The sequence below is a fragment of the Falco peregrinus genome, chromosome 18, assembly GCF_023634155.1.
Source record: "Falco peregrinus isolate bFalPer1 chromosome 18, bFalPer1.pri, whole genome shotgun sequence".
In the NCBI taxonomy this organism is placed as follows: Eukaryota; Metazoa; Chordata; class Aves; order Falconiformes; family Falconidae; genus Falco; species Falco peregrinus.
This window is the reverse complement of record NC_073738.1, coordinates 3,429,914-3,454,388: the sequence shown is the minus strand read 5'-3', so window position 1 is coordinate 3,454,388 and position 24,475 is coordinate 3,429,914. Positions and strand designations below refer to the sequence as shown.

General features: G+C 43.1%; 1 protein-coding gene across 8 annotated transcripts in view; it reads right to left on the bottom strand.

Moving 5' to 3' along the window:
• Window positions 1–24,472, bottom strand: part of ATP6V0A1 (ATPase H+ transporting V0 subunit a1) — a 30,472-nt gene extending 6,000 nt beyond the window's left edge. Inside the window, exons 1-22 of one of the 8 annotated variants that reach the window (XM_055790065.1) lie at window positions 24,334–24,471; window positions 23,990–24,131; window positions 23,746–23,824; window positions 23,383–23,480; window positions 22,639–22,767; window positions 17,717–17,820; window positions 16,768–16,894; window positions 15,494–15,576; window positions 14,739–14,832; window positions 13,178–13,390; window positions 12,314–12,464; window positions 11,947–12,086; window positions 10,989–11,146; window positions 10,439–10,529; window positions 9,512–9,630; window positions 8,968–9,184; window positions 8,251–8,358; window positions 7,488–7,562; window positions 4,895–5,002; window positions 4,254–4,271; window positions 2,285–2,402; window positions 1,657–1,828 (exon numbers count right to left, since the gene is read on the bottom strand). In XM_055790065.1, coding sequence (XP_055646040.1) covers window positions 1,657–1,828; window positions 2,285–2,402; window positions 4,254–4,271; window positions 4,895–5,002; window positions 7,488–7,562; window positions 8,251–8,358; window positions 8,968–9,184; window positions 9,512–9,630; window positions 10,439–10,529; window positions 10,989–11,146; window positions 11,947–12,086; window positions 12,314–12,464; window positions 13,178–13,390; window positions 14,739–14,832; window positions 15,494–15,576; window positions 16,768–16,894; window positions 17,717–17,820; window positions 22,639–22,767; window positions 23,383–23,480; window positions 23,746–23,824; window positions 23,990–24,106 — 2,519 coding nt within the window. In that variant the 5' untranslated portion in view covers window positions 24,107–24,131; window positions 24,334–24,471. Of the gene's footprint in view, window positions 1–1,656; window positions 1,829–2,284; window positions 2,403–2,488; window positions 4,272–4,894; window positions 5,003–7,487; window positions 7,563–8,250; window positions 8,359–8,967; window positions 9,185–9,511; window positions 9,631–10,438; window positions 10,530–10,988; window positions 11,147–11,946; window positions 12,087–12,313; window positions 12,465–13,177; window positions 13,391–14,738; window positions 14,833–15,493; window positions 15,577–16,767; window positions 16,895–17,716; window positions 17,821–22,638; window positions 22,768–23,382; window positions 23,481–23,745; window positions 23,825–23,989; window positions 24,132–24,333 lie in introns of those variants that run through there. The other 7 variants (XM_055790060.1, XM_055790062.1, XM_055790061.1 and 4 more) reach the window with 7 other exon arrangements.
• Window positions 24,473–24,475: the final 3 nt, after the last annotated feature.

Below are 24,475 nucleotides of genomic sequence, written 5' to 3'. Positions count from 1 at the left end.
AAAAAAGAAAACACAGAGCCTGCCAAGAAGAAAAGCTGGTCAGAACTGTTCATCTGCCATTATTGAGAAATGCGCTGTGCAGCACTGCAGTCCAGGGAAGCAAGACTTTGAAAATCCACCAATTCAAAATTAAAATCCAAGCAATTGCAGATCAAACCCCCCACAGACGGTGTTAAGAGTACTGCGTACTCTCTGCCCTTCTTGGACTGCCAGCAACAGCAGGCAGGGTTTGCAGAGCTCCTTCTTTCACCCTGATGCAACGGCATAGTACAGTCACAGCAGCGCGAGGATGAGGAAACGCCAGCAAGCAGTTCTCAAGTGACTGGTATGATTTCTAGGCTGCACGCCAGGAAAAACAGAAGCACCATCCAGCAGCCATTTTCAGCAGCGGCCCCCCCACGGGCTCCCTTCAGCACAAGATGGCTACGCCTCCGAATCCCTGCTCACTGGAGCTACAAAGACCCAGGCAGTCCAGGACCCTCCAGCCTGCACCCTCGCAGGGTGCTGACAGAGGGCAAAAGGACGGTTTTCCTTCCTCAGAAGCAGGGGGAAAATGCAAAAGGGCTGAATTTCTTCCCTTTTTTTAAAAAAACACACAAACAAAACACCACAACCACCGGCTTCCTTTTTCACTTACAGAACTACTTCTTAAAAGCGTTCACAACCTTTTCTTCTTGTTTAAGACAGGGTATTCCTTGTGAACTTCATGGGACTTCACTTTGTTCTGATCTACCAGGAAAGAAGCTGCCTTAAGAGATGGCCGTGACCTGAACTCTCCCACACTTTAGGCTGAGGAGAACCCTACGCGAGCAAAACCCATTCCCACATCGCTCCTTTGATCCCACCACTGCGCTAACCAGGGAATGTGAAGTGGAACAATGAGCACTCTTAAATATGGATTAGAGAAACCTCTTGAATACTTTCCATACTTGGGTGTGGCAAAAGCAACGAGCACTGGTGAGTAATTCCCTCTTGTTTACTGCCTGCATATACAGGAGCTTAATAATCATGGGAAAGGGGCTACAAAAGCATCTTCCAATAAGCGAGACCAGCAAGAAATAGCCACCATTCCACAGCGCTCTGGAGGGCAGACAGGCAAAGCTGCCCCTGTTCAATGCAAGCTCTTACAAAGACGAACAAGACCACACGAAGGCAACTGAAGTCAGTAGCTACCGCACACTAAGGAAAACCAACATTAGAACCTGGCAAAAGGCAGAAGAAGAAAGTCCTACAGCAAGCTACAAGCACACTCATCCACCATGGGCAACCTGCCCATCCCGCTGTTCGCAAAGGTTTAGCCTCATTTATTTTTAAGCAGCGACCAGCGACTCTCCACCATCTCTCCTGATTGCATGCAGAAATGTTCCTTACAGTGGTGTGAAGACGGAAATCTCTGACCCTTTTAAAGACTTCCCGCTGCCAGAGCGCAACTGGTGTAGGACACGGAGACGTTTAGGTAGATTTGTGGTACTCCAGCACCTCTGAACATTGCTGATCTTGGCTCAACGTTATCCACTACCCCAATTTTACAGCCTTAGCTTTCCTGCGTAAGGGTCAATACAACTTTCTAGAAGATGGCCTTTCTGCCTAGTCCAGGTGACATCAATTTCTTGCTATGAAGAGCTTTGAAGTTTCTGCACGTTCCAGTTAACTCACCAGTGCAAGCGAAGAGCATGGAGAAAAGCAGACAGCCCCTCCATGACCAGAAGAATTGCTACTGTCAGGGTAGCAAAAGCAGCAAAGATGAAGAAGAGGCCAAAGCCTCCACCCAGACTCCTCACGCTGAGGCCGATGTGGATCACCATGGTCCAGAGCACTTCCGAGAGCTCTGCCAGGAGAAAGGGGAGAAGAGGGCTCATGTCAGAGCATTCAGCAAAGAATGGAGGGTTGTTACAGTTCACTTACAAAGCAAAAACTAAAGTAAAGCAAATTCCCACTAGAACAAGGTGGGAAACTCAAGAGGGACAAGAGCTTTTGCTGCCGGGTATGTCAGGACATTGCCTCCAAGTGTCACACACAGTGCAAGGCGCAGTCCTCGCTCAGCAGTTCTGCTTTATTCAGTGCTTTCAACTCTGTCCCTCTCTTTTAGCAGAGCACTACGCAAGTAGACACTGGTGTTTAGCCTTAATTCCTCCCAGCTGATGCACACACCCCTCTGTCCTCTTCCAGCAGTATTCGACAGCTGAGCTCCGAGAGGCTAACTGCATTCCTGCCTTTCACCTACCGCCTGCCCAGGGCGATCAGACACACGGTACCACGTCTCCGTTCCGTCAGGAATACTCACGTGCGTGGGCTAAGCTGAGAGCCCAGAGCCTCAAGTAGGATGCAGTGTTGGAAATGCACCCCAGGCAATACTCAATGGTGTGGATAGCCTGGTACACCACCGTGTCGCCAAAGTCAAACTGCAAAGAGAACACAGAAAATGAAGACGGCTGCAAGCCCCGCCAAGCAGCAAGGGGCGGCCGACCAGGGAAAACGAGCACACTACCTGGTGCTATTACCGAGGACATCATGTTTGAAATTAGACACTGATACGGTCTTCTCCTGGTTTAGCACGTCACTTCTAAGTGAGAAAATGAACTCTCTTGTCTCACAAGGTTTTGTAGAATGGTAGTTCGCTGTCGTGGCTTGAATATTATTGTTTTCACATTCCAGCACACAAAAATAAGGTATTTCAAATTCAGCCATGGGCTTTGCCAGGAAAAGACTGTTCAGCAACAAGATGGTATTCATATGAATTCAATGATAAATTGTATGTACCACTACAAACAAGGAGACAGTATTCCACGTCGATACTGCGTATGTACCTTTGCTACAGGATCAACGAGAGCATTTTGCAAGATATGGACTTGCCCTTTTTGAAAAGCAGAAATAATGCACAAAGCAATCTTGAAAAAGCCACATCTGTGCACCATTAAGTCTCTGTGTCTTGGTAATTTTCTGACATAATAAAAGAAGAACTTATAAGGAAGTCTGCCATGTAGGAGTTTCTTATTTTGCAGCTTGGGAAAGCATTCCCTACATTTTGGATTTAATCCATGCTTCAGAAACTGCTCATATTTAAGTTAAGTGAACACGATGTTTTAAATACACCAAGTGACTAACGCCCTAAGCATGCACAGAAAGCTATTTATATTCTTATTTCTCCCCTAGTACATCCAGGGCAATAAATATTTCAAACAATTAAGATACATTAGCTGCCAAAAGCCCAGTTCTTTCGCCACAGAACATGAACTGCCAAGTTCTTGAATAAAGCGTGCCCCAGCAAATAGTACCACTCCCAGCATACACGGCACGTCAGCGTGCAGTAAACAGAATGCGAACAGTATTGAAACAATGACAATCTACAGCCACACGCAACTGCTGGAGGGAGTTACCACTATGCTAGGGAGTGGGAGAATCAGCAGGATTGCCGTGGCACAGTATTGGCAGTTCTATGCGTTTTTCACGGGTTTAAAGTGATATATAGAATTACCAGCTACACCAGCACACTGTTTCTGCGCCCCCTCAGTTCTAGATGAACCCTATGCATAAACAGATCTCCAAGCAAAACCACTTTCAGCACAATTTACAACAGCATCACTGTTGTGAAGCTACTCTAATTTCATGGCATTTAGATTTTTTGTAATAAAACTGGTTACCTGATAGTGCTGAAACCTACAATCAATCCTGCCAGAGTATTCCTAAAGAAAATGTTTCTTTAATACTCATACTTGTTATAAGTGTTTATGAATGAACAGTTTCTCAGAACAGAGCTTCTCTTTTATAGAAAGATACCGGTTAGGTAAGTTGTTGAACTGTATGAAAGTGGACCGGTTTTGCTGTATTTGCTGACTGGCAACAAGCAGTATCATTTTAAAATGGCAGACAGTTTGGGAAAAATCTTTATAAACAGTTTGTTGCAGTGCAGAATTACCAAAGACACAACATAAGGCAAACGAGACTTCTTCAGAAGTTTAAAAGCAAAAGCTTTTCAGTTTCAGACTTCCAGCTTAACAGCTTTCCGGGTAAACTAAGAAAGATCTGCAGACAGGGAATAAGACAAACAAGCTGTATAGATGAAGTAATTAAGGGTCTGTTAATGGGCATGTATGTATGAAGAATTAAAAAAAAAAAGGCCTGTAACATGTAGAGTAGCTAGATCTTTTGGAAAACAAGATGTTCTGACATAACATGTTTAATTCAGCATGTGCTTTACACCAATGGGAAATGGTCCAGGTACACATGAATGCAAAAGCTGGCTGTAGTCTTACCACCTCATCCTCTGTAGGCTTGAAAACATAAGTTTACATTTAGTGCGGTGTCTCCATCAGAACATTAACCACGAACACATTCAACAACGCCCCCCTAAACATGACACAGTAAAGCAGTAACACATCACATGCACTACAGACACAAGGTACCGCTGGTCAGTTGTTAAGAGGCAGCAGAATGCTCCTAAACTACACAAGATCGACTCGTCTTTCTTCTCTACCAGTGGTAAAGGCAAATCAGTATTACCCCAACAGTCAAAGTGAACGTATAAACTAGATTTCATGGCTGCAGAAACACAGCCCCGGGGTTTTCGCTGGCGCTGGAGAAGCAGGTAGCACAACGGCACTGCGCTTCAGCCAGAGCATAAGCTGCACACGCCACCTGAGAGTGCCCCCAGGATGATGGTTCTTTGTAACGGGGGCAAACACAGCCACATTTCCATTTATATGCAAATTACACTGCTTTTTTCTGGAGTCCTGGGAATGACCGAGAGATAGCCTTGTGTGAAAACTGCTATGAAAACACTTTACTGAAAACGGTGGTATTTAAATCGCTTGAAAATCAGTGAATACAGCAGAATATGCTAGCTTATTGACTACGAAGTGCATTGCCCTGAGAGTAAGGGCGGTCAGGTGCTTACCTCTTCCCCTTCCTCAGAATGGGTAGATAACTGGTCGTGTTGAATGATCTCGGCATCCTCCTCAGTTGGTCCGTTGCCCACCCGGATCCCACCAAAGTTGTGAGTTCCCTAACACATGCAGAAAAAGAAAGAGCAAAGTGTTGTTTGTGTTTTACTGTAAGAGCGCAAGAGTTTCTTATGAGTCCACGTGCAGCAGCAGCTCACAGAAGAAAACAAAATATTAAATATTAAGGCCCAGGTTAAGGCAGCTGTACAATTCTATTTCCCAGCTTGGATGGGAAAGATGCTGATTCCTGCTAGGGCTGGGGAAAAAAAGAACAGTCTGTCTGAATGAATACTTGACACATTTCTACAAAGTAATTGCAACACTAAGTAAAATAAAAGGCACAGCTCTCAAAGAGCACATTTGCTGGCACTGATGTACAACAGACCAACGTCTTGCCCGGCAGCTGTCGGACAAGCACTGAAACACCACTGCTGTTGTAAACGAAACAAGCCACACAGCAGCAACTCAAAGCAGAATAGACTGACACAAACATACACACACACGCTCACTCCCCACCAGCATCAGGCATAACACCACCACGCACGGGAAAATCAGACTTTCCCTTACTTGGGAACACCACGTTGCGCAAGCGGTTCCTTTTTTAGACATTTGTTCTGACATTCAACATCTGACCCTCAGCCACAACTCCCCTGCACGCCAAAGAGAAAAGAATGATCCGCAAACTGAGCTGAAACTTCAAAAGGGTCAGGAGCTCTTCTCACTTGACAACTGCAATCACTGCACGGTTAACACTGGATTTACGGCAGGCTTCCTTCTCTGTACCGTCTTATCACCAAGAAAGGATGCACAAACCTGTCCATCATCTGACAGTGCCCTCAAGCAGAGCTTACACGCATCGTAAATGCGTAGTGGACACTGAAGGCTTAACAGGCACCTCGTTATCTTTGGGTTTCTGTTCGGCAAGCAGCGCCGCGCACCGTACAGGCGGGTTTCTCTTTCCCTCCAGATTTTCCAAAGACAGAAAAAGCTCATGACTGATCTGAAGGACTTTATACCTTAAGACCTGTGAGTCTGACCGACCTAGAGAGGCAAAGTAAAATGCCACAAATGGGAAGCAAAGCCCGGCATTTAGCTTTAGCACAGTACTGGGATCATCTCTGACATGGAATGGGAACGGGCTAACTCAACACATGAAGACTTCAGCAGCTTAGGGATGACTAAGCAAACCAAGGAGGCTCAATATCCATCCCACGACCTGTCTACTTTCACAGTGCATCGCTCTGGCATACCAGCGGAATGGCTGCTCCATGTTCTTTTACCTGATTTGTTCTTAGAAGTCTGCTTCTATTTTAGGCTGAATTATATTTGGCCGTAATGCCAGATGTGACTTAAAAGATTGTGTCAGGTTTCTAAAAACAAATTAGATAGACATTTCTGCTCTGAAAAGAAAATGAAAAAAATAAATAATAACTTATAATAGAACACTTTTTTTAGGATGCTCAGCATCTTTGAAACATTACAAGTTGCTGATGACTAGTATCAGTATCCTATCGATGTATTTCTAGCCTGTGTGAATTTGCACTTTTGCAGCTTTTCCCTCGCACCCAACTCGTCTGTTCTCTGTAAAATATCCAATCTCAACACAGCTCCAAAAGCCCTGATTCTTTACTTTATAACTACACCTCATACAAAGACCTTCCCTCACAGCTTCTTGTATTGAGATGCACTTAAAACGCTGGATGGATTATGCACAAAAGATCCATCTTCATTACTGCCATTTCTATGAGGCTATTTAAAATGTTGTGACAGAAATATTGGCCAACAGCTGAAAAGTGCCTCAAAGTACCTTTGACGTGATGTGCACAATGTGCTTCATGTAGTTTGTGAGGTTTACACTTTCTAATTAGGTAGCTTTCACAACTGAAAATGAGTTGAAATAGGCAGTACTGGGGAAGGGATCAAGTTCTAGGAGCTGCTGCAGTCTTCACCCTGCCAAAAAGCTTTGGTGGTAAAGGGCTGTCTGTAAATTAGACACAAATAAGTAGAAACAACCGCTACCGAGGGGCTTATTCGTGCACAACCATTTTATAATAGTTTCAAGTCAAAGTGTCTACAAGGGCACAGTCAAAAGATCCAGTAATTACTGATATGAAGTTGTTGGGAGGCCATCACATAAACATGATGCTTGGGAACACATAATGCAAACAGAAATGCTTCACTGAGAAGAACCCTAATCTATCTTAAACAAATATGCAAGAAAAGGAAAAAAGGGGAACTTAACCTGGGGGGATGTGGCAGCAAGGTATTCTCGTGCTGCTCTGCAGGTTTTGATTTCAGCAGCACTCCTGCAAAGAAGTGTCTCTGCATTCTGTGCACACATAACTATTATCCTTCAGCCTGGTAGTTCTTCCAGAATGTATCAGTTTTGCTGAACTTTGCTCTTTCCAAGAGAAAGTGTTTTTCACCCTAAAGGTGCAGTTGCCATTCACTTATGAAATTCAGATACATTCCATGCTCTCTTGATAAATTAGATAGAAAGCCAACTCCCATCTTTAAATCCATCAGGTGATTTTTAAGTCCACTCACTGTTGCAGCCGCTGCTGCCTCTAGTGCCTGCTCGTTCGGGACTGTGCTGACTTGGGCCTCCACGGGTTGCCCTTCCTGATAGTGAATGGAAGAAGAGAAAGGGAGGAGGAAGAAAACAAAAAGAGAAAGGGAGACGAATGGAGGGGACATGGGAGGATGAAAGATGGTCAGAGAAGGGAGAGGAGGTGTCTTTAACTGAGCTGATCTTTCACTCAACATCCTAAAAGCTGTCTGCCATACATGCAGGGAGAATTTTCAAGTATCCTCAGTGCACGTGTGCCAGGTTCCTACATTTTATATATATTTTACAGTACAGTTGAAAACCTAGAGAGTACCCCAGAAGACAACCTCTCACATAATGACTGTGTAAGTCTATTTTTTTCCCTTTTAATTGTTATTTTTTTACCATCTGAACTGCTTTAACAAAGATAGCTGGTAAGTCTGCCAGCCCATTAAGCTTGCATCTCTGCTTTCACATTGTCAGCCTAGCGAAGGCACAGAAATGCATCCAGCAACCAGTTTGTCTTCCTAAACCAGCTGACAAAGCCCAAGCCAGATGCATTGTTTTTATCATTACCAACATAAAGAGTTTTTAAAAGCAGGTTTAATGCTGGATCCAGATCTGAGAAGCAGGCAGGCAATATGCAAAAACATTTTACAGGTCACAACGCACTGTGAACCTACATATCCAAGATCAAGATGGAGAACATAGCTTTTTAACCATAACTGGTTCTCATATTGAATATAAGAGGTAGTCACCCACCAAGTGCTTTCTCCTTAAATACTGATGGCGAAGGACCAGGGGTTTAGCTACCAGCATCCATGGCACGCACAGTAATGCCACCACCACGAGGAAACACTGGAGCCCTTGCTGTAAAAGAAACAAGATTCAGATGATTTAGCAGCCAGTCCATGCTCACACACATACACAAAACCCAGCAAGAGGTCTTATGCAACACTGAACAACTGAATTCCCAGAGTATGTGGATGCTTCAATCTCTCCTCTGCAACAGCAAGATGTGCTGTACTTAACACCTGCTTGCAGCTGCCCCATCTGACTGTACACAGCATGTAATGCTGATACTGGTTTATATCAGGGAAAAATCCAAAAGATTCTGCAGGGAACAAGAATTTGGCAGACATCTGATAGCGCTGGGAGGAAATGGCATTAGCATCTTAGCAAAGCTTAGAGGCACAACACTGCACAGGCAGGACAATATTCCTAATCACTTTCCTCTATTAATCTGGATCCAAATGTTCTGGAGCCACAGCTGACATGTTCAGACCGATATAAATTCCTGGTATAGGGATTATTCCTTCCTTCCTTCAACATTACATAGTGTCAGGCTTCGGAAATGATGGCACGTTTCCTCTAACACAGAGGAAAAATGTTTCATTCTTGATTTCACAATTACTGTAAAGTCAATGAAAGACTAATATCACGAAGCATCTCTGATATTATTCCAGCAAGACCACGCACCTGCCCTTTATAAAGCATCTTATTACTGGTATCACTGTAGGAGAACAGAAACATGTTGATAAAGTGTATTAAAAGGCTTGGTGCATCCTTTGACGTGTGAGCATCATAGGCTGTCCATTTGTAGAAAATTAGAATAACAAGATATCCAAACAGTGATGACATGAAAATCATTTCTGGAATAAATCCAAGGTATATGTTCAGTGGCTTCTTAAAATAGCTATAAGGAAAAAAAGGAGAGTTTAAGATTACATTTGGTTAGCATTAGGCGTATGTAGGGCAAATACTTCTAATGAAAACGTGAAGGGAGTTTTTGGAACAAAACTGCAGGGGCTCAGCGTTTCAACAGTAGCTGGGACTTAAGCACAGCAACTACTTGACATGCATCGTTCTACATATGCGGTCAGAAGCAACTGCACTGCACCCTTCAAATCAGGAGGTTAAAGTCTGATAAACTCCTGCATCTTAAACTAAACACACACATTACACCCAAAGAATTTCCCGCCCCCCCCCCCCCCCCATGAGAAAAACAGAGCAAAGCACTTACATATGGTTGAGAAGACTCAACGTGACACCAAAAAGCATGTGGATAATGCCAAGAATCACAGACATTTTCATCTTAAATGAATTGAGGAAGGCCAGTTTATTGCTGGCAATGTTCCAAATCTGTGAAAAACAACACTGAGTAAGCCAAACGCCGAGTAAAACAACAACAGAGGAGAATGAAAATCTTCATTTGAACTTAAACTGTATCAACAATCCAGGAAGCATTAGGCTGTAAGAACAAGTTTTTTTTTTAAAGATGCGTTTGTCACACAGATATCTTTCGGGAAAATGAGCAGACAACCTTTTCTGCTAAGAACGCTGTCTTACAGCAACTGATCCCACTACCAGAGCAGGAATCAAACCTCGCTTGTTTTTATATTAGGCAAAAGTAGCAGGAAAAAGGGGGCTGTATCCTTGACAGAAAAAAATACGATTTTTCATTTAAATGAACAGTGATGCATCGTTCTGATTTTCTGCACTTCCTCTTTCATGTGGAACACATGAGTTTTGTATCAAAGATGCTAAGCAGTGTTGCTGATGCAGGCAGATACAAAATCACAGGATTATTTGGAAACTCACATTCCTGAGACTGACTGGAGAAAAAAACCCAAACAACTTTCCTCAAGGTAAAAAAGTAACCTCATGAAGTGATTCCCAAGTCTAGATTTGATTAAACCACTACAAGTTAGAAAGTGTGAAAAAGAAGCCTTTAAGTGGACCTGAGAGCAAGTCTCTCTATCCTGAATCTACTGTCTCAACAGGCACTGAATTAATTTTAACATTCAGGAGTATTTACAACATTGATTAAGAGTTTGCTAAGGGAATGGCTGGGCTGTGGAAATCTTGCACAGTGAACTGGACAGGTACTCTTCTTTCTGTTAACACAGAGGATGTTCTTAAATGAAGCAAAGGAAGGAAAAGCTCTTACTGGGTCAATGCCAAAGGGGTAGGGTCCACCGAACACCCCGGGAATAGCAGGGTTCAGCTGAAGCAGAGGAGTAGTCTCTAGCAAGGCATCTCTGTTTGGGTATAAGTAGATTACACAAACATTAACACAATCAACTCTGTCCATTCTCTGCAAAAGCTAGCAACATTTATCCCTTGTAAGAGCAAGGAGTATCTCAAACGGAGAGAACTTTAAGGTTCTTGTGTGGTCCCAGAGATTTTCCTGAATGAATAATAAACCTGTTTCTTGATCTGTTATTGCCACAAGGAAGAACGATGCAGGAGACAGGAATCTTGCTACATCTATGAGGAGAAAGGCGCTAAACTACATATTTCCCAGAAAAAAAAAAACCAAAAAAAAAGCTGATTTGGACCATGGTAGATATTATCTTCATTATATTCACACCCCTCTTCCAATTCTACTTGAGACTGAGTTCAGAATTTTGTTTTCCTGACTTGGGAGGACAATGGGGAAAGATAAGCCACCTGCTTATCACTGTCACTCTTTATCTAGTTATCAATGATTTACTCACGACCAATTGCCTTTTGAGAACATGGGCCGGACACTCCATGACGAACCGAACATATTAAGAGACTTGGAGAAACAGTCATTGTAGATGAGGCCTGTGTAAGTGGAGAACAGTCCCATCAGCAGAATGATGTATCGACCACTAAAAACCATGTTGAACATCTAGTATAAAAAACAAAACAAAACAAAAAAGGAACAAAGAAAGTCCACGAGAGGAAGGTCTCTCAAAGACAGAACAATAAAATCAGCCACCTGCAGGACAAACAATACCGGCTGTATGGACTAAAAGCCCAAAGCCTCTATTTCCCCATGGCAGGGATTAAGGGTGCAAAAGGTAGCGCTGCATAACAGAATTTGAGTACAGCGGATAAAACAGGCAGTACGGTTGTCTGCAGGGAATCTGGGATTAGTCGTGGAGGATAAATTGCACTCCACGCACTGATGCAAACCCCCAGCTGGCAGCACTGGTTTGGAACTAGGCAGCGCAGCCCCTGTTCAGCTTTCTCCATGTTCTGTCAATGTATCTTCACTCTGGTTCACCTCCTGTCAAGCTAAGCCCTGAGCAAGCAAAACCCACCTAGATCAGCAAATAGAATCGTCGGGGGATATAATATACACATACAGACATTAGGAGTTTGAGTGACTGAACCCCTTTATGATCCAATCAAGTTTTGGGTGATTTGTTTAAAACAGCTCGTCTACTACAGTTGATAAACAATTTCCTTCAAACAACTGAAAGGAATAATCTCCTATAAGTATCCGAAAGGAAAACTAAAAGAACTCACTATTATCAAATTATACTACTCAGTCTGTGGTCTAGTGGCTTCCCAGTCTGTGTGCCTCACAAATTTCAAATGGGAGGAGTAGCAGCCATTGCCAACGCAAGGGAGGAAGGATGTGAGTAAACCAAAGCTGCAACTCTTTCTTTTAAATGCAAAGCTCAGCATAACCTGCCGCTTTACCTCATTGTCACTCTTCTGTGACAGAATACGACTTTCCCTAATCACCATCCAGACAGCAATCAGAGTCATCAGGATTCCATGGCCAAAATCTCCAAACATCACAGCAAACAGAAACGGGAAGGTAATGATCGTATATGGTGCTGTAAGAGAAAAAGATGACCCTCCTACTGCACTGTATTTGAGTGAGACCACATTTACCACAGCACAATTTACACAGTTGAGCAATACAATTCCCAGGCTTCTCCTCTGCTTCTGGAAGGTGTTAAGTACTCTGTTAGAAACTTTCATACAGGATAGACAATACAGAGAAAAATCATGACTAAAAAGTTGAGATAGATGTCTTAGACTTTTATAAGTTTGAATTTACCTGGGTTTATTTCCCGGTATGTTCCAATGCCGTAAGCATCAACAATGTTTTGAAAGCCAGAAGTAAACTTGTTAGTTTTGTTGTATGTTGGTGGGGTCTGATTGGTTTGCATCCTGTTTAAAATAGATGGGACAGTGGATCCGCTGTGTTCCTGTTTAAAAAAATAAATACATTCAAAAACGCACCCTCAGAGCACTCGAGGACAGAGTACAATGCTATTTTCTTGTTAGTATCTGGAAAACTACAAGCTTGCATGTTTGTAGTGTGCTTGCACGATGAGAAATACGCTTGAGCAGCTGGGGAAAGTTGCCAAGTTTCCACTGCTCTCCACTCTGTACACTGTACAGCACGAGGAGAAGCACATGTAGTAAGGATGAACGTTGTCTGATGAGGACAGACAAGAAGACTCATGCACTCTTTAAAAAAAAAGACTTTTTAAACAGCAAATGAAAGGATTTTAAGACACCCAACTCTATTGTCTATCTGAGCAGAGGGTGAGCTTGCCAATGTCCTGGACAGCTCCTTTTCGGTAAGTTCCACTATATATCCAAACAGCATGACTACAAAGCACAGCCAGGTGAAATAAATGTACCAAAGGACTCAAATGCAGGAAAATGCCCTACCGTTACAAAATTTTCCTGAACTGAAAGCTTTACACAACATATATATTACAAAGTTTATCTATAAGCCATGATTCCCGCATGTTAAATAAACTGTCCTCTGTGTGGATGGATTCAAATAGCTCAAAGGGATGATTTTCAGAGCCTCACAATTCGGAAAAATCAATTAATCCATGCTGTGTTTGCCAACACTTGATAGTCTGCTCGAACAGCGGCAGACAAGAGCAGTACGGCAGTTACTCACAGTGCCTCTCCTGAGAGCAAACTGGATAGAATCGAGGTCAGCAACAGGACACCAGACTTCAGCAATCAAGCACTTTTGTGTCACATCGATATTGCACAGATTCAGGGTATGGTAGATAGCCTTCATCTTGCGTACTTTGATGAACCAGACACGGATATTTTTAGCGGCTGCCTGCAACACCCTTTGGCGATGATCCTCTGTTTGGTTCAGCACCTTTCATAGAGAAGCAGGATAAAGATGAAGCAAAGCCACTGCCCAAAACTCAAAACAGAGAAGTGTACAGTGAAATGGGGCTGACCAACAGGACAAGCTTTAGCCGCCAGAGGATGGAGGGATGAGCTCTCTCCTCCACCCGATGCACAAGCCTGCCACACGCCTGCAATATAGGCTTTAGCCTCCACATTAACCAGTTCTGCTAAAAGATTTAAAGGCTTCTTTTTCCAGGGATCCTTTTTGACTGCTTTCCTCCTCCACCTCCAAAGTCAGCGGGTATTTCAAACAATGAACCGTTCAGAGATCACAGAGAGTGTTTTTTCCTCCACCCAGGTTAAAAGAGCAGAGAAGAGTTCTACAAATGAGGTGTACACTGCCTTAAGAAAACACGTGCTTACAATGGAAGACTTTTTTACTGAAAGGAAAAGGAGAGAGTGTTTTCTACTCAGGGTGTTTTCCAACTGGAACGTATCTAACTCGGGCCAAGTCAGATTTCCAGACTGGAAAGTCTTAGACTCGAGGAAAAGTAAGGGCACAGGGCACAGGTTTGAATCCTACTAGTTAAATTACTTCTGAATTCTTGTCTACCTTAAAATTCCTGAACAGTTGCACTACAGCACTCCCAGCTTGAGACAATCTCTGTATCAAATAAGCAGTCCAAATTCAACCATTTTTCCTTTTAGTTTCTGAACCTTTATTTTTTGTCTCAAATAGCTTAAATTTTTCTGCATAACATACTGCCTTTCTTCCTTGAAGCAAGCATCAAATATTTCAGAGGTGGCACCCAGGAGATTTGCACGCTGGTTACTTTTTACCAACACTCAAGCTCCTGCACAAGAGATTAGCTGTAAAGCAGAAGCTCTTCAGGACAGCACAACATGAAAATAAGACGACAGGCAGAAAAAAAGAACAGCTAAGTTAAAGTTAGTGTTGTTATCTCAACATGGAAATAAGTTTTAAGTTCTTGCAGATGAAACAGGCAATTGATTATACAAGCATGCCTCCAGAGTTGAAAAATATCGTATCTCTTACACATGCGCATTCCTCTCTGCTCCTGGTATGCAAGTTCTCTGTCAATGCTGTACTTACACGTATATAATTAACTGCTCAGCTCTCCAGAAAGAGCAAACCACCCCACCATCCTAACCCCTGACAAAGAAAACTGAGCAGATGGTCTCCAAACATCTTTCTTGCACTGCCTCAGAGGCTAGCCTCAAACCACCAGGAGCTGAAAACACTTTCTTCTAAGAGGGCCAAAAAGTCTCCTGTTTTAGTAAGATCCAAAGAAGTTTTCAACCATATTATTAAAGAAAAAAAGGAAAAAGGGCAGTGACCCCAGTTATTTTACCATCTGAAGATCATCAATTCTGGTATTGACACCAGAAGCCATTTCCTTCCGCTCCTGTGGCGTTTCTGGGCATGGGTAGAGGGAGGCACGGAATCTGAAAGACATGCAAGCCACCTTAGTAACAAAGATGGAAAGAAGATAAATCAGTCAGGGAAATAACTGGCTGAGCCTGAACACAGAAATAAAGCAAAAAGCACCTTAAGAGAAGTTTCTGATCAGCAAAAGCTGCCAAGCTCAGTTTCAGTCTTTAAATCAAGCAGGTACGTAAGTTTGCTTTAGGCCAAACCAGAAGCTGAATGCTTAAGAAATGGAAGTAGGAGAAAATCCTCTGTTCCCTGTGCTGACAGCATCTCAAAGGCACTGGCACAAAGCTGATTAGCCGTCCCAGTGCAGGGTGCTGCTATCACGCCAACGCAGCTGCCGCTAGAAACAGTCACTACTGGTTTCTCCCTGTGAGAATACTGACTGCTGATACCCCACGAGGTCTGTCTGAGAGTTCAGCACTTGAACTCCCTTGGTTTTAGCATTTTCTAGCATTTTCTAGCAAAGGAGACATCCACTTGTGGAGCATTACAGGCTTGGGGAGTGGCTAGTTTGACTGTAAAATACACTTCAGCTACTTATGGTATGGTTTATTTGCTGCCGAAATACGTACTCCTAGTCACTGTGAAATAAGGAGTTAAAAAATACTGATACTGTCACATCAATGCGTTTCAAATATTTGAGAAAGCTGCCCAGCTCTAAGACTTTCCTACCCTTCACATATCTTCTTGACTCTGTTCTTCAGCTGGTCACCTTGGAAAAAGATGATAAACACAGACTTGTGCACGTAATCCCCCTAGAAGAGAAGAAAGAGCATACTGTAATGGCTCAGGTATTTACAAAAATTAGCATTATAGCAAATTACAACAGAGTTCTATTTCTCCTTCCTCTGAATCCGTACATACAGAGTGCATACTTGCACAGTGAGTCAAGAATGTACCTTAACAACAGCGAAACAATCAGAAGGAAAGCAATTTTCTTAGCCTCAGTACAGAATACCCCAACTATACTTGTGTTTACTGAAGCAAAATGTTCTAGATAACCTATTATCTAGTCTATGCAATAAAGTAAACAGGAAAACCTGGGAATATCTCCAACAGAGGTGCAATGAAATATTTATCGGCACTTACTGCAGTCAGCTCACCTACAGAATCAAGCAAAAAAACCCTAAAAGAGTGAATGAAAATAAGTTGAAACGGAGTTTAACAACTTTGATTCTCCAGGGAGGCCAACAGCACATTCTTTGTACAGCTGTTTTCATGTTGGTAGCCAGGTCCACTTTCCTGCGTTTGTTGACAAGTTATTGTTCTACCTTACTTAGGAAACTTTAACATAATGTTTCAAGAATAATGACATTAGGTGTAACCTCAATTTAAGGAAGTGTTGCACAATAAGAACAAAGTCTCTCCTAGTAGACAGATAATTCAACAGCAGCGACCAGCAGGACAAGAGAATGAGTCAGACTTACACGAGGAACAGAGAGGCAGTTACTGAGTTGCAACTCCGTCTTTGTTCCTGTGAAGCCTACACACAGCCGTGCTTTTTATGGGTTAAGAGCAAGAGTTCCCAAAATTTGGGCACTGTCCACTGATACGAGCAGAGGACACTGAATGTAAAACCACTATATATTGCTGATGTCCAAAAGAGCCTCTTTCAAGGAGGACTGCTACTCACTCAGAACTGCACACAGGACTTGCACTTGTAGTTTGCACCACTGAAGCAACTACGCCTGCTGCAGTCCAGATTTTGAGGTTTTCCCCCCCCTCTTTCAACAGCATTCACCATCCACCTTGCTATTTTTGTTTTAGTAAAACGGGAAAACATTTGTCACTGAAGCCTCAGAGGCTGCAAGCAGGTACTGTGAAGGGACACAACACAAACATTTGCCTGTGTGGATTCACTGAGGGACAGAGGCTTAGATCTAGAGGTCTTAGAGCCTTTTTACAAAGCTGAGACTTTTTCTGCTGTAACCAATAGTTCCTTTTACCGTTACAGGATCCTCCAGGGGGTTTTCAATTTCTGCTTGACGCAGGAATACGTTCCCTCGGCACACTCGCCATAGCATGCGCTCAAACATGGGGATTCGCTCACGGTTGATCACACCAGCCACAAACCTGTACAGGGGACAGCATAAACCTAAGTTCTGCACCTAAAAGAATACATACACTTGCCCAAAACACTGATGGCAACTGGAGTTTAGCATCAAATTGAAAGCTACAAAAATCTTGGTTTAAAATTAGGGGTTTTTAAGCAAAACGGAAGGTCTTCTAAATACATAGAAACAGCACAACAAAAACAAGTGCGCTATAGCACAAGCTATGCCTTTTAACGGAATGAAATTGTCTATTCAAAAAATAAATCACTAGTTCAAGGAGAAACAAACGCATGCAGACACAGAGTTTCTGCGCCTGCTAGTCTCAATTTCAGTAGGCTCCTCGTACATTACATGGCAAGGATTATAGCAGTCACGGCTACCACTGACTGTGTCCTAGGCATGTGCTTCAGAAGACCTCACTGGTTCAAACCCCTATGTCCAGATACAGAATGACACGCATGAAGACACCCTGGAAGCAGCTAACAAAGAGGATATAGAACTACGTGGGTTTTCCAGAGGATTAGGTGCCCACAGTAGTTACTAGTTTCAATAAAGCCATGAGAGCTCAGTACGTCTGAAAAAGCAACCAGAACAGATTTACAAAAAATAAACTAGGTTCATTTTTTTGTGCAGAGAAAAATGCGTGAAGCACAAATATGAACTGGAGAGTGAATGTATACAAAGAAGAGAGACAAACAGCTAGGTTTAGATCAGCCTTCATCTGCTTGATGTGCCAATCTGGAAAGTTCCACAACTGCACTCAAATCGGTGCTGATTCCACGAGCTGAACCTAAGGCAGCAAGCCTAAAGCCAGATAAAAGAAAGCACAAACTGCCATTACCCAAGTCGTAGCGGGGCACCTCTTCCCATCTCACTTGGTTCCAGGAGTGAAGAGGATTCCTCCAACAGGTCTGGATCCGCCATCTGCTGATGATGCAATTCAGCCTGAATTCACAAATCAATTAATATCTAATGAAACTAGTTAGTGGCATGCAGGGAATGAGGAACCAGGAGATAGTTTGGGGAGACAAAAAAAAGAAGGAAAAAAAAAAAAAAAAGGAAGAACAAACATAGACAGCAAAAAGAGGAACTAGATGATAGAAAAGACAGCAAGAATCATACAAGGAAGGAGAAAAACAAGAGGAAAAGTGGAATGGCTCAGCAAAGCTTCCATACAAGAAAGGTCTGAAGATTGCTGCAACACAACAAAGGGGCTGTGGGATATATAAGTCTGAAGAAAGGCAGAACTGAAAAAAATTTATCGAGTTTTAAATACAAGTGATGTTCCCAAGAACCATTTTTTAATGGCACAAAACAGTGACATCCTTTACTGTCATTTTCCCTAGATCTTAAATAGGGAAAAACGTGATGGTAGATGCCGATTCCCTCTTGGACTACTTGTGCATTTTCTGAACGCTAACAAAGACGCAAAAGACATTTCTGAGAGCTGCCTGGGGAATGATACTTGCATGTAAAGATGCGTGGGAGTCTTGTTGTATGCAACAGAACGAGTCTCAGGTAAGTCTGCCACAGCCACTTGCACTGACCTTGGCAGCTTGCACCTTCACAAGACTGTAACCCTACAACCAGTTCTGCAAGACCTGCATATCCTATACACGCCGCTCTCCTGCCATACTCCAAAACAAAGGCTTTTCGGAATTACAGGAGGCCAGTTTGATTCCATGTCACTTGCCACATCAGTGTGGACACAAGGTCAGAATCAGTAACAAAACCTGGAAGTCCTGGATGGTAATTTTCTTTACTGGCTTTACAAAGTTCTTCCTCCAGGAAAAACATACAGTATTGCCAGCTTCAAAATATGCTTACTGATTAAATCTTTTCATTCTTCAAGATATTTATCCTCAGTCACTATATGTATTATTGCCAGACACATAAGATGTATCGCTTAGGGCAGTCTGACAATGTTGCTCAATTTTGCCTAGTCAGGCATTAAAACAGGACACAGTTTTATACTGTCCTTCATGGCAACTAATTTTGCAGGCTAAAATTCTTGGGAATACAACTTGCAAGCGTCAGCAATTCAGGTCAGGAAGGATGCTCAAATCACATCCTCTTGTGCACCATCTTCATACTTCATTCAGCCCCGCGTCAGTTATTTCTACCTCTGCAGCTTATATAATGAAACGACAAAAATTACAGTTCCTTCACACAAACAGAGGACCAAATTCTACCCTCTGTGGTACATACACGGGAGGTCTTCCCCACCAAGCAATCAAGAGAACTTGCCACAATACACTTGAAGGTAGAGTTTGACCCTAGAACACATAAAATGCATGCACACGTACAGCACAGCCTTGCAAAAGTATATAGCAAGTTTAATACCTCAGCCACAGTTTCTTTATTTGTGCAATAGCTGCGTCACAATTTGAGTGAAAAACCCTACAACATTTTACTTGCACGTCAAATAAAAGAATTTACCATATACAAGAAAAGTTTTTGCAAGGCTGACATCAAACGCAGCTCAGTTGTTTGTACACACATTTGCTTTAGCTTACAGATGTTACAAAAGTAAGGGAGCCCTTAATTTAGTTTTGAAAGGATCAGAAATTCTTCATGTTGGCTTTCCACTTTAAGGCAACTTGTTGCAACATCAAGAACTGAACAAAAATTTTGCTTCATAGAGAACACAACCAAAATAAGAACGTTTGGGACCCCAAACCATAACATACAGACCAAACATATCAGTGATTACTTGATATCTAGATTTCAGGATATCCAAAAACTGGAAGTTACAAGTTTAAGAGGCTTGTATTGTATTTGTCCGTAATCAAAACACTCTTGATAATTTTTGTGAAGTGCACCACATTTTAGGACGTGAAATAAAAAAAAAAAAAAAAAAGGATATCACAGGTGAAAACTTTGGATTCGCCTCACTTGAGGGAGTAATTCTTATAAATGTCTGATATTACTTCTGACCCTTCTGAGCTATGCATCCTTTATTCAGGACGCTACCTAAAACAAAGACAAGCCCTGCTTAGGGGGGTTGAAATTACAGAACAAAGCAGCCTAGAATAAATTTGGATTAGACCAGTTTTACTAAATGAGAACTTTCTTACACAAGGATTATTTGCCTGACAAAGCACTATGTTCTTTAAATTCATCTCTCAACTACTCTGCCTGGATGATCACACCCTTTCTAAAAAGGGAATAGCATAGCAACATCAGCTCTGGTTCTGGGAAGGTAACTGAAGCAGTATTGTAAGATTTAACAGGAAGAAAAAATTGAGAGACTGTCAAAATGAAAAAAGCTGTCCAACTATGCAGAAAATCAAGACTCTAAGAAATTTACTTTGAATAGGCGTTTTCACCAGCAGTGAGTGAAATACTGTAGTTATTATGAAGAATTTTTTACTACATCAGGTTGTTCAGGATTGGAAAAACTCAAGCAGCTGCAAACCAGTAATTAGAAAGCAGACCTCTCATTATTAGGCATTTTTACATTGCTTATCATTTACCCAGATCAGCACCTTTAATCTCAAGGCCTCGAAAAGAAGGTTCATTTTCCCTACTCTTGATTACAGTTCTGCTCTGTAACGGTTCTGGATCACAACACGCACCACCATACAATTCAAGCCCCTTCCAGTTCACAAACAGAACAAAAAATCAATTTTCACAAGAACTAAGGATTCATTTCCCCATCTAACTTACTAACCCAGAGCCCAGACAGAAATGACAGATGCAAAACAAACAGAAAAAAGCAGATGGTGAGAAGAGTTAGAGGAAAGAGAGACAGGGGACTGCATGCCATTAACCATTACTTTTCCAGTCTTCTTTTACGCTCACACTCTAGGCAAAACTTTCAGAGAAATCTCTCCAGCTCATACCGTTCTTCATAAGCAAAAACAAGAAGACTGAGAAAAGGAGCATAATCATCAACATGGTGTGTTGAAACAAGAAACGGCTACTTTGACTAGAACGGTCGTATCAAGAACAAGTGAAAAAAATTTTGCCATCCTCCCTCCCCCAGCGCACAAACTCCGGAGAGCAGAGCAAATGCCAAGTGCAAAGTTAATTTGGATAGTAAGCCATTTCTTGTGCAACTTATTACTATGAATAACATCATCTTAATTACAAGTTATTGAAGTCTTCGAGTGTTGAAGGTACTGTACAAATGACAGCATGCAGAAATGAAGCGTTCACCATGTCAGGATAATTAGTAGACTGTGCAAGACTTAGAAGCCCTGGACTAGGCAGGTTCTCTCACACGCAGCTGTTTGCTCTTTACAGGGTGAACCGAAGCAGTTTGACGTTTTCGATGCTTATGTTTTGCTGAACTTCCCACATGAGCTGTTCAGTTTGCTTTTACATAGAGCAGTGCATTTTATTAGTGGTATGTTGTTCTACTATTCCAGACAACAGCTATCTAAAAGGAGCAGGACCATATCAAAACTTGCCAGCTCCATTTAAGTCTGACATGATGTCCCTTTTGTGGGTGACCTGATGTAGACTGTTTAGAAAATTGATTTTAATCCTTAAATTCAGTATGACCATACTGTACTTAGAGAAAAGCAGCAGGCAGCTCTCACCAGAAAGGACAGTAATTAATAAAAAAGCACACAGCACTAGCTGCGCTTGCTTTTACTCAATACCCAGAACAGGCAGGCAGTGGCACCTCAAGGCAGCAAAGTAATGGATTATCAGGTTAACACTGTTTGTCCAAAAAAACGTTTGTAAGTGAACATTCAACACTCGAAGTCGAGGCGTTTTTTGTACTGAAACCAACCCCATGGCCAATCAACCCATCACACTAGCAGCAGTATCTATGACAGCAGTGACTAAGACTTGGGTTGGCACGGGAATAACCTTAATGCCTGAACAGGCAGCATCCTGTGCCAGGAAACCAAAAAACAAACTGTTCAATAAACGGTCTGAAGTTTGCAGGAGCTCAGCTCTACTTGATCACAGCCTTTGTAAATACCAGAAGCCACCTCAGTTAAAAGCCCTTTGATCAAACCGTTGCAGTGAGAGGAAACAGGACATATCCTCACCGTTCTAAAACACATACAGGAGCTCTTTGAGAAAACTCCCTAGACTTTGAGATACTTAAGCTTTACAATGAAGAATTATGTCTTCTCCCGTGCAGGCTTTATGTCTGTATCATGAATGACATCAGAGAAATGCTTCCCAGGCCCAGTGAAAGAGTTGCCAGTTTCTGGTCTAGCTGGTATTTGGCAAAATGTTGAAGATTAAATGGCAGCTTTGCTCCAGAACTTGCTTCTGAAGACTTTCGGGTTTGATCAAAGGCTCAAATAAGTAAATAAATAAATAATCTATTAGTGCAGCGGACTTTGTATTATGACCCTAATGAGTAATCACCATATAACATTTCAAAGGCTGAAGAGAAATCAAGCTTGATTGTAATTCCTCTGTGTAAGCAAGGCATGACTGCTCATCTGTACCAAAGAAACTCTTACCCACTGAAGAAAGCGCTCACTGTGGCACCGGATTTTTGGTCTGTTGATGTGCTTTAAAAACTACTAGCACCTTAATTATTTTACACAATTTTCAGACCAACCATTGCTTAACTAAACCAAACCCAAAACAACATCATAAGAGATAAACCATGGGTAGCTATATGTACTGCATGAAAAATGGAAAATAATTTGAGAAGCTTCTTAAACAAAGCATAAAAATGACCCTGCTGTCCAAAACAGCAACTCAAAATATATTTAAGAATAAAAATGGTAATCTGTGGGAGAGGAGCCAGCTCCCCAAGTGTTAACCCGCTCCCGGTATTCTGACCTCATCAAAAAATTGTTGAGTTTTACGCAGTATGAATTTTAATTCTGTCAGCTCCAAGAAATTTCTCTTCAGAGCCTCCTGGTTTGTGTTGATTTCTTTAAGCTCATTTTCAATTTTCTCAAAGTTTGCCTGCAAGATGTAAAAAGGAGAAGGAAAAAGGACTTAAAGCAATTCCATTAATAAGTGCTGTTAAGTCTATCAAAACAAGAAAATGGGCAAGATGCTTTACATCCCCACATGATTTGCATGCAATTATGGATGCATCTCCAGTCTGCTCTGATACACAGAACCAGATCCGTGACATTCTCTTCAGGCAACTTGAAACTTTTCATCCTCAGCCAGTCTTTTACAGCCTGGATTTATATAGCTGTCCTCAAATCATTAAAAACCCTTATAAACTTTATGACAGATCCACCAGAAACTGTGCAGTGCCAACAATTTTTACTCATTTAAAGGGGTGAAATTCCTTTTAATTGCTTTTACTTCTAACTGTATTTGGGTAACTGCCCAAGAAAAACAATGTTTGTGAATCAAAACCAACCTGATGTGAGCTAGTAGAGCTAGCACTTCAGCTGACAGTGGGGGACTATGATTAATACACCTTTGCCCCTAAAGTCAACGGGCATCTACCAAAGAGATAATTTCCCCCGTTTTCATCTAGACTCAAATGACTACCTAAGTCAAATAATTATTTGACAAATTATAGGTGCAGATTATTATTTGAGTCTCAAAACACGTTATTACCTCCAAGTCAATCATGTCACGTGGAAATGGCACCTCCGGGTTTTCACCAGTGTCCATGATAGGAATATTTGCTTTTTTAATCTCCTTCTCAACAAACCCTGGAGAGACAGCATGGTTAACATTAACTAAAAAGATAAAACAGCATCATACTGTCACCGTAACCTCCACTGAGCCCTATTAGCAGCTGGGAACTCTTCCACCTCCTATTCCAAGATCATTTTATTTGGTTGAAGTTCTCTTTCAAGCAGGAGGTGGATCCCTGCAGGCAGCCTTCACCCCCCTAGCCAGCGCTGTGGTTTCTCACACTGCCTTGCAGGTTTAGCCCTTTTTTGTTGTTGTTTTAAAACCCAGAGAGACACGTACGCAGCTTTCGGTCCATTTCCTCGCACCTCCTGACTTCATTAACGAATTTACGCTGGAAGACATTCACGTCCGGGTTCAGCTGCAGGGAGAGACACGGTTCCTCAGCGACACCCACCAGCCCCGCCACGGCCCGAGCACCGGGCCCCGCGCAGCCCTGGGAGCCAGGGGCGGCTGTCACCGCCCCCCCGGGCCCCCTCCCCGGCGGCAGCGGACACCGAGGGGCCCGTGCCCGGCGGGTACTCACGTCACGGAACTGGACCTTCCCCAGCTCGCCCAGCTCGCTGACACAGCAGTACGCGGCCTCGGACTGGAGGAAGAGCTGGGCCAGGGTCATCTCCTCGCTGCGGAACAGCTCCCCCATGGCGGCGCCGGCCCCGCCGCGGCCTCTGAGGAGAAGGACCGTGAGAACCGAGCGCGGTCGGCCGCGGGGCCGGGCTGGAGCGGGGGCCGGCTGGGCCGCAGGGGCCTCGCCGCCGCCGGAGCCTCCCCGCCGCCGCCCCCCAGGGCCCCGGCTGCAGCCGGCAGCGAGGAAAGCGGACGGATCCGGATCCGGATCCAGCCCTCCGGCCCCCCGGCCCGCCGCGTTACCTGCCGCAGCCCCACGACGCCCAGACCCGCAGCGGCCGCCACCAGCTGATCCGCGGCGGCTCCCGGCCCTGACGTCACCGCGCACGCGAGGCGGGGTCACGCCAGCACGTCTCCTAGCGACGGCGCGTCGCGGCCGGGCCCG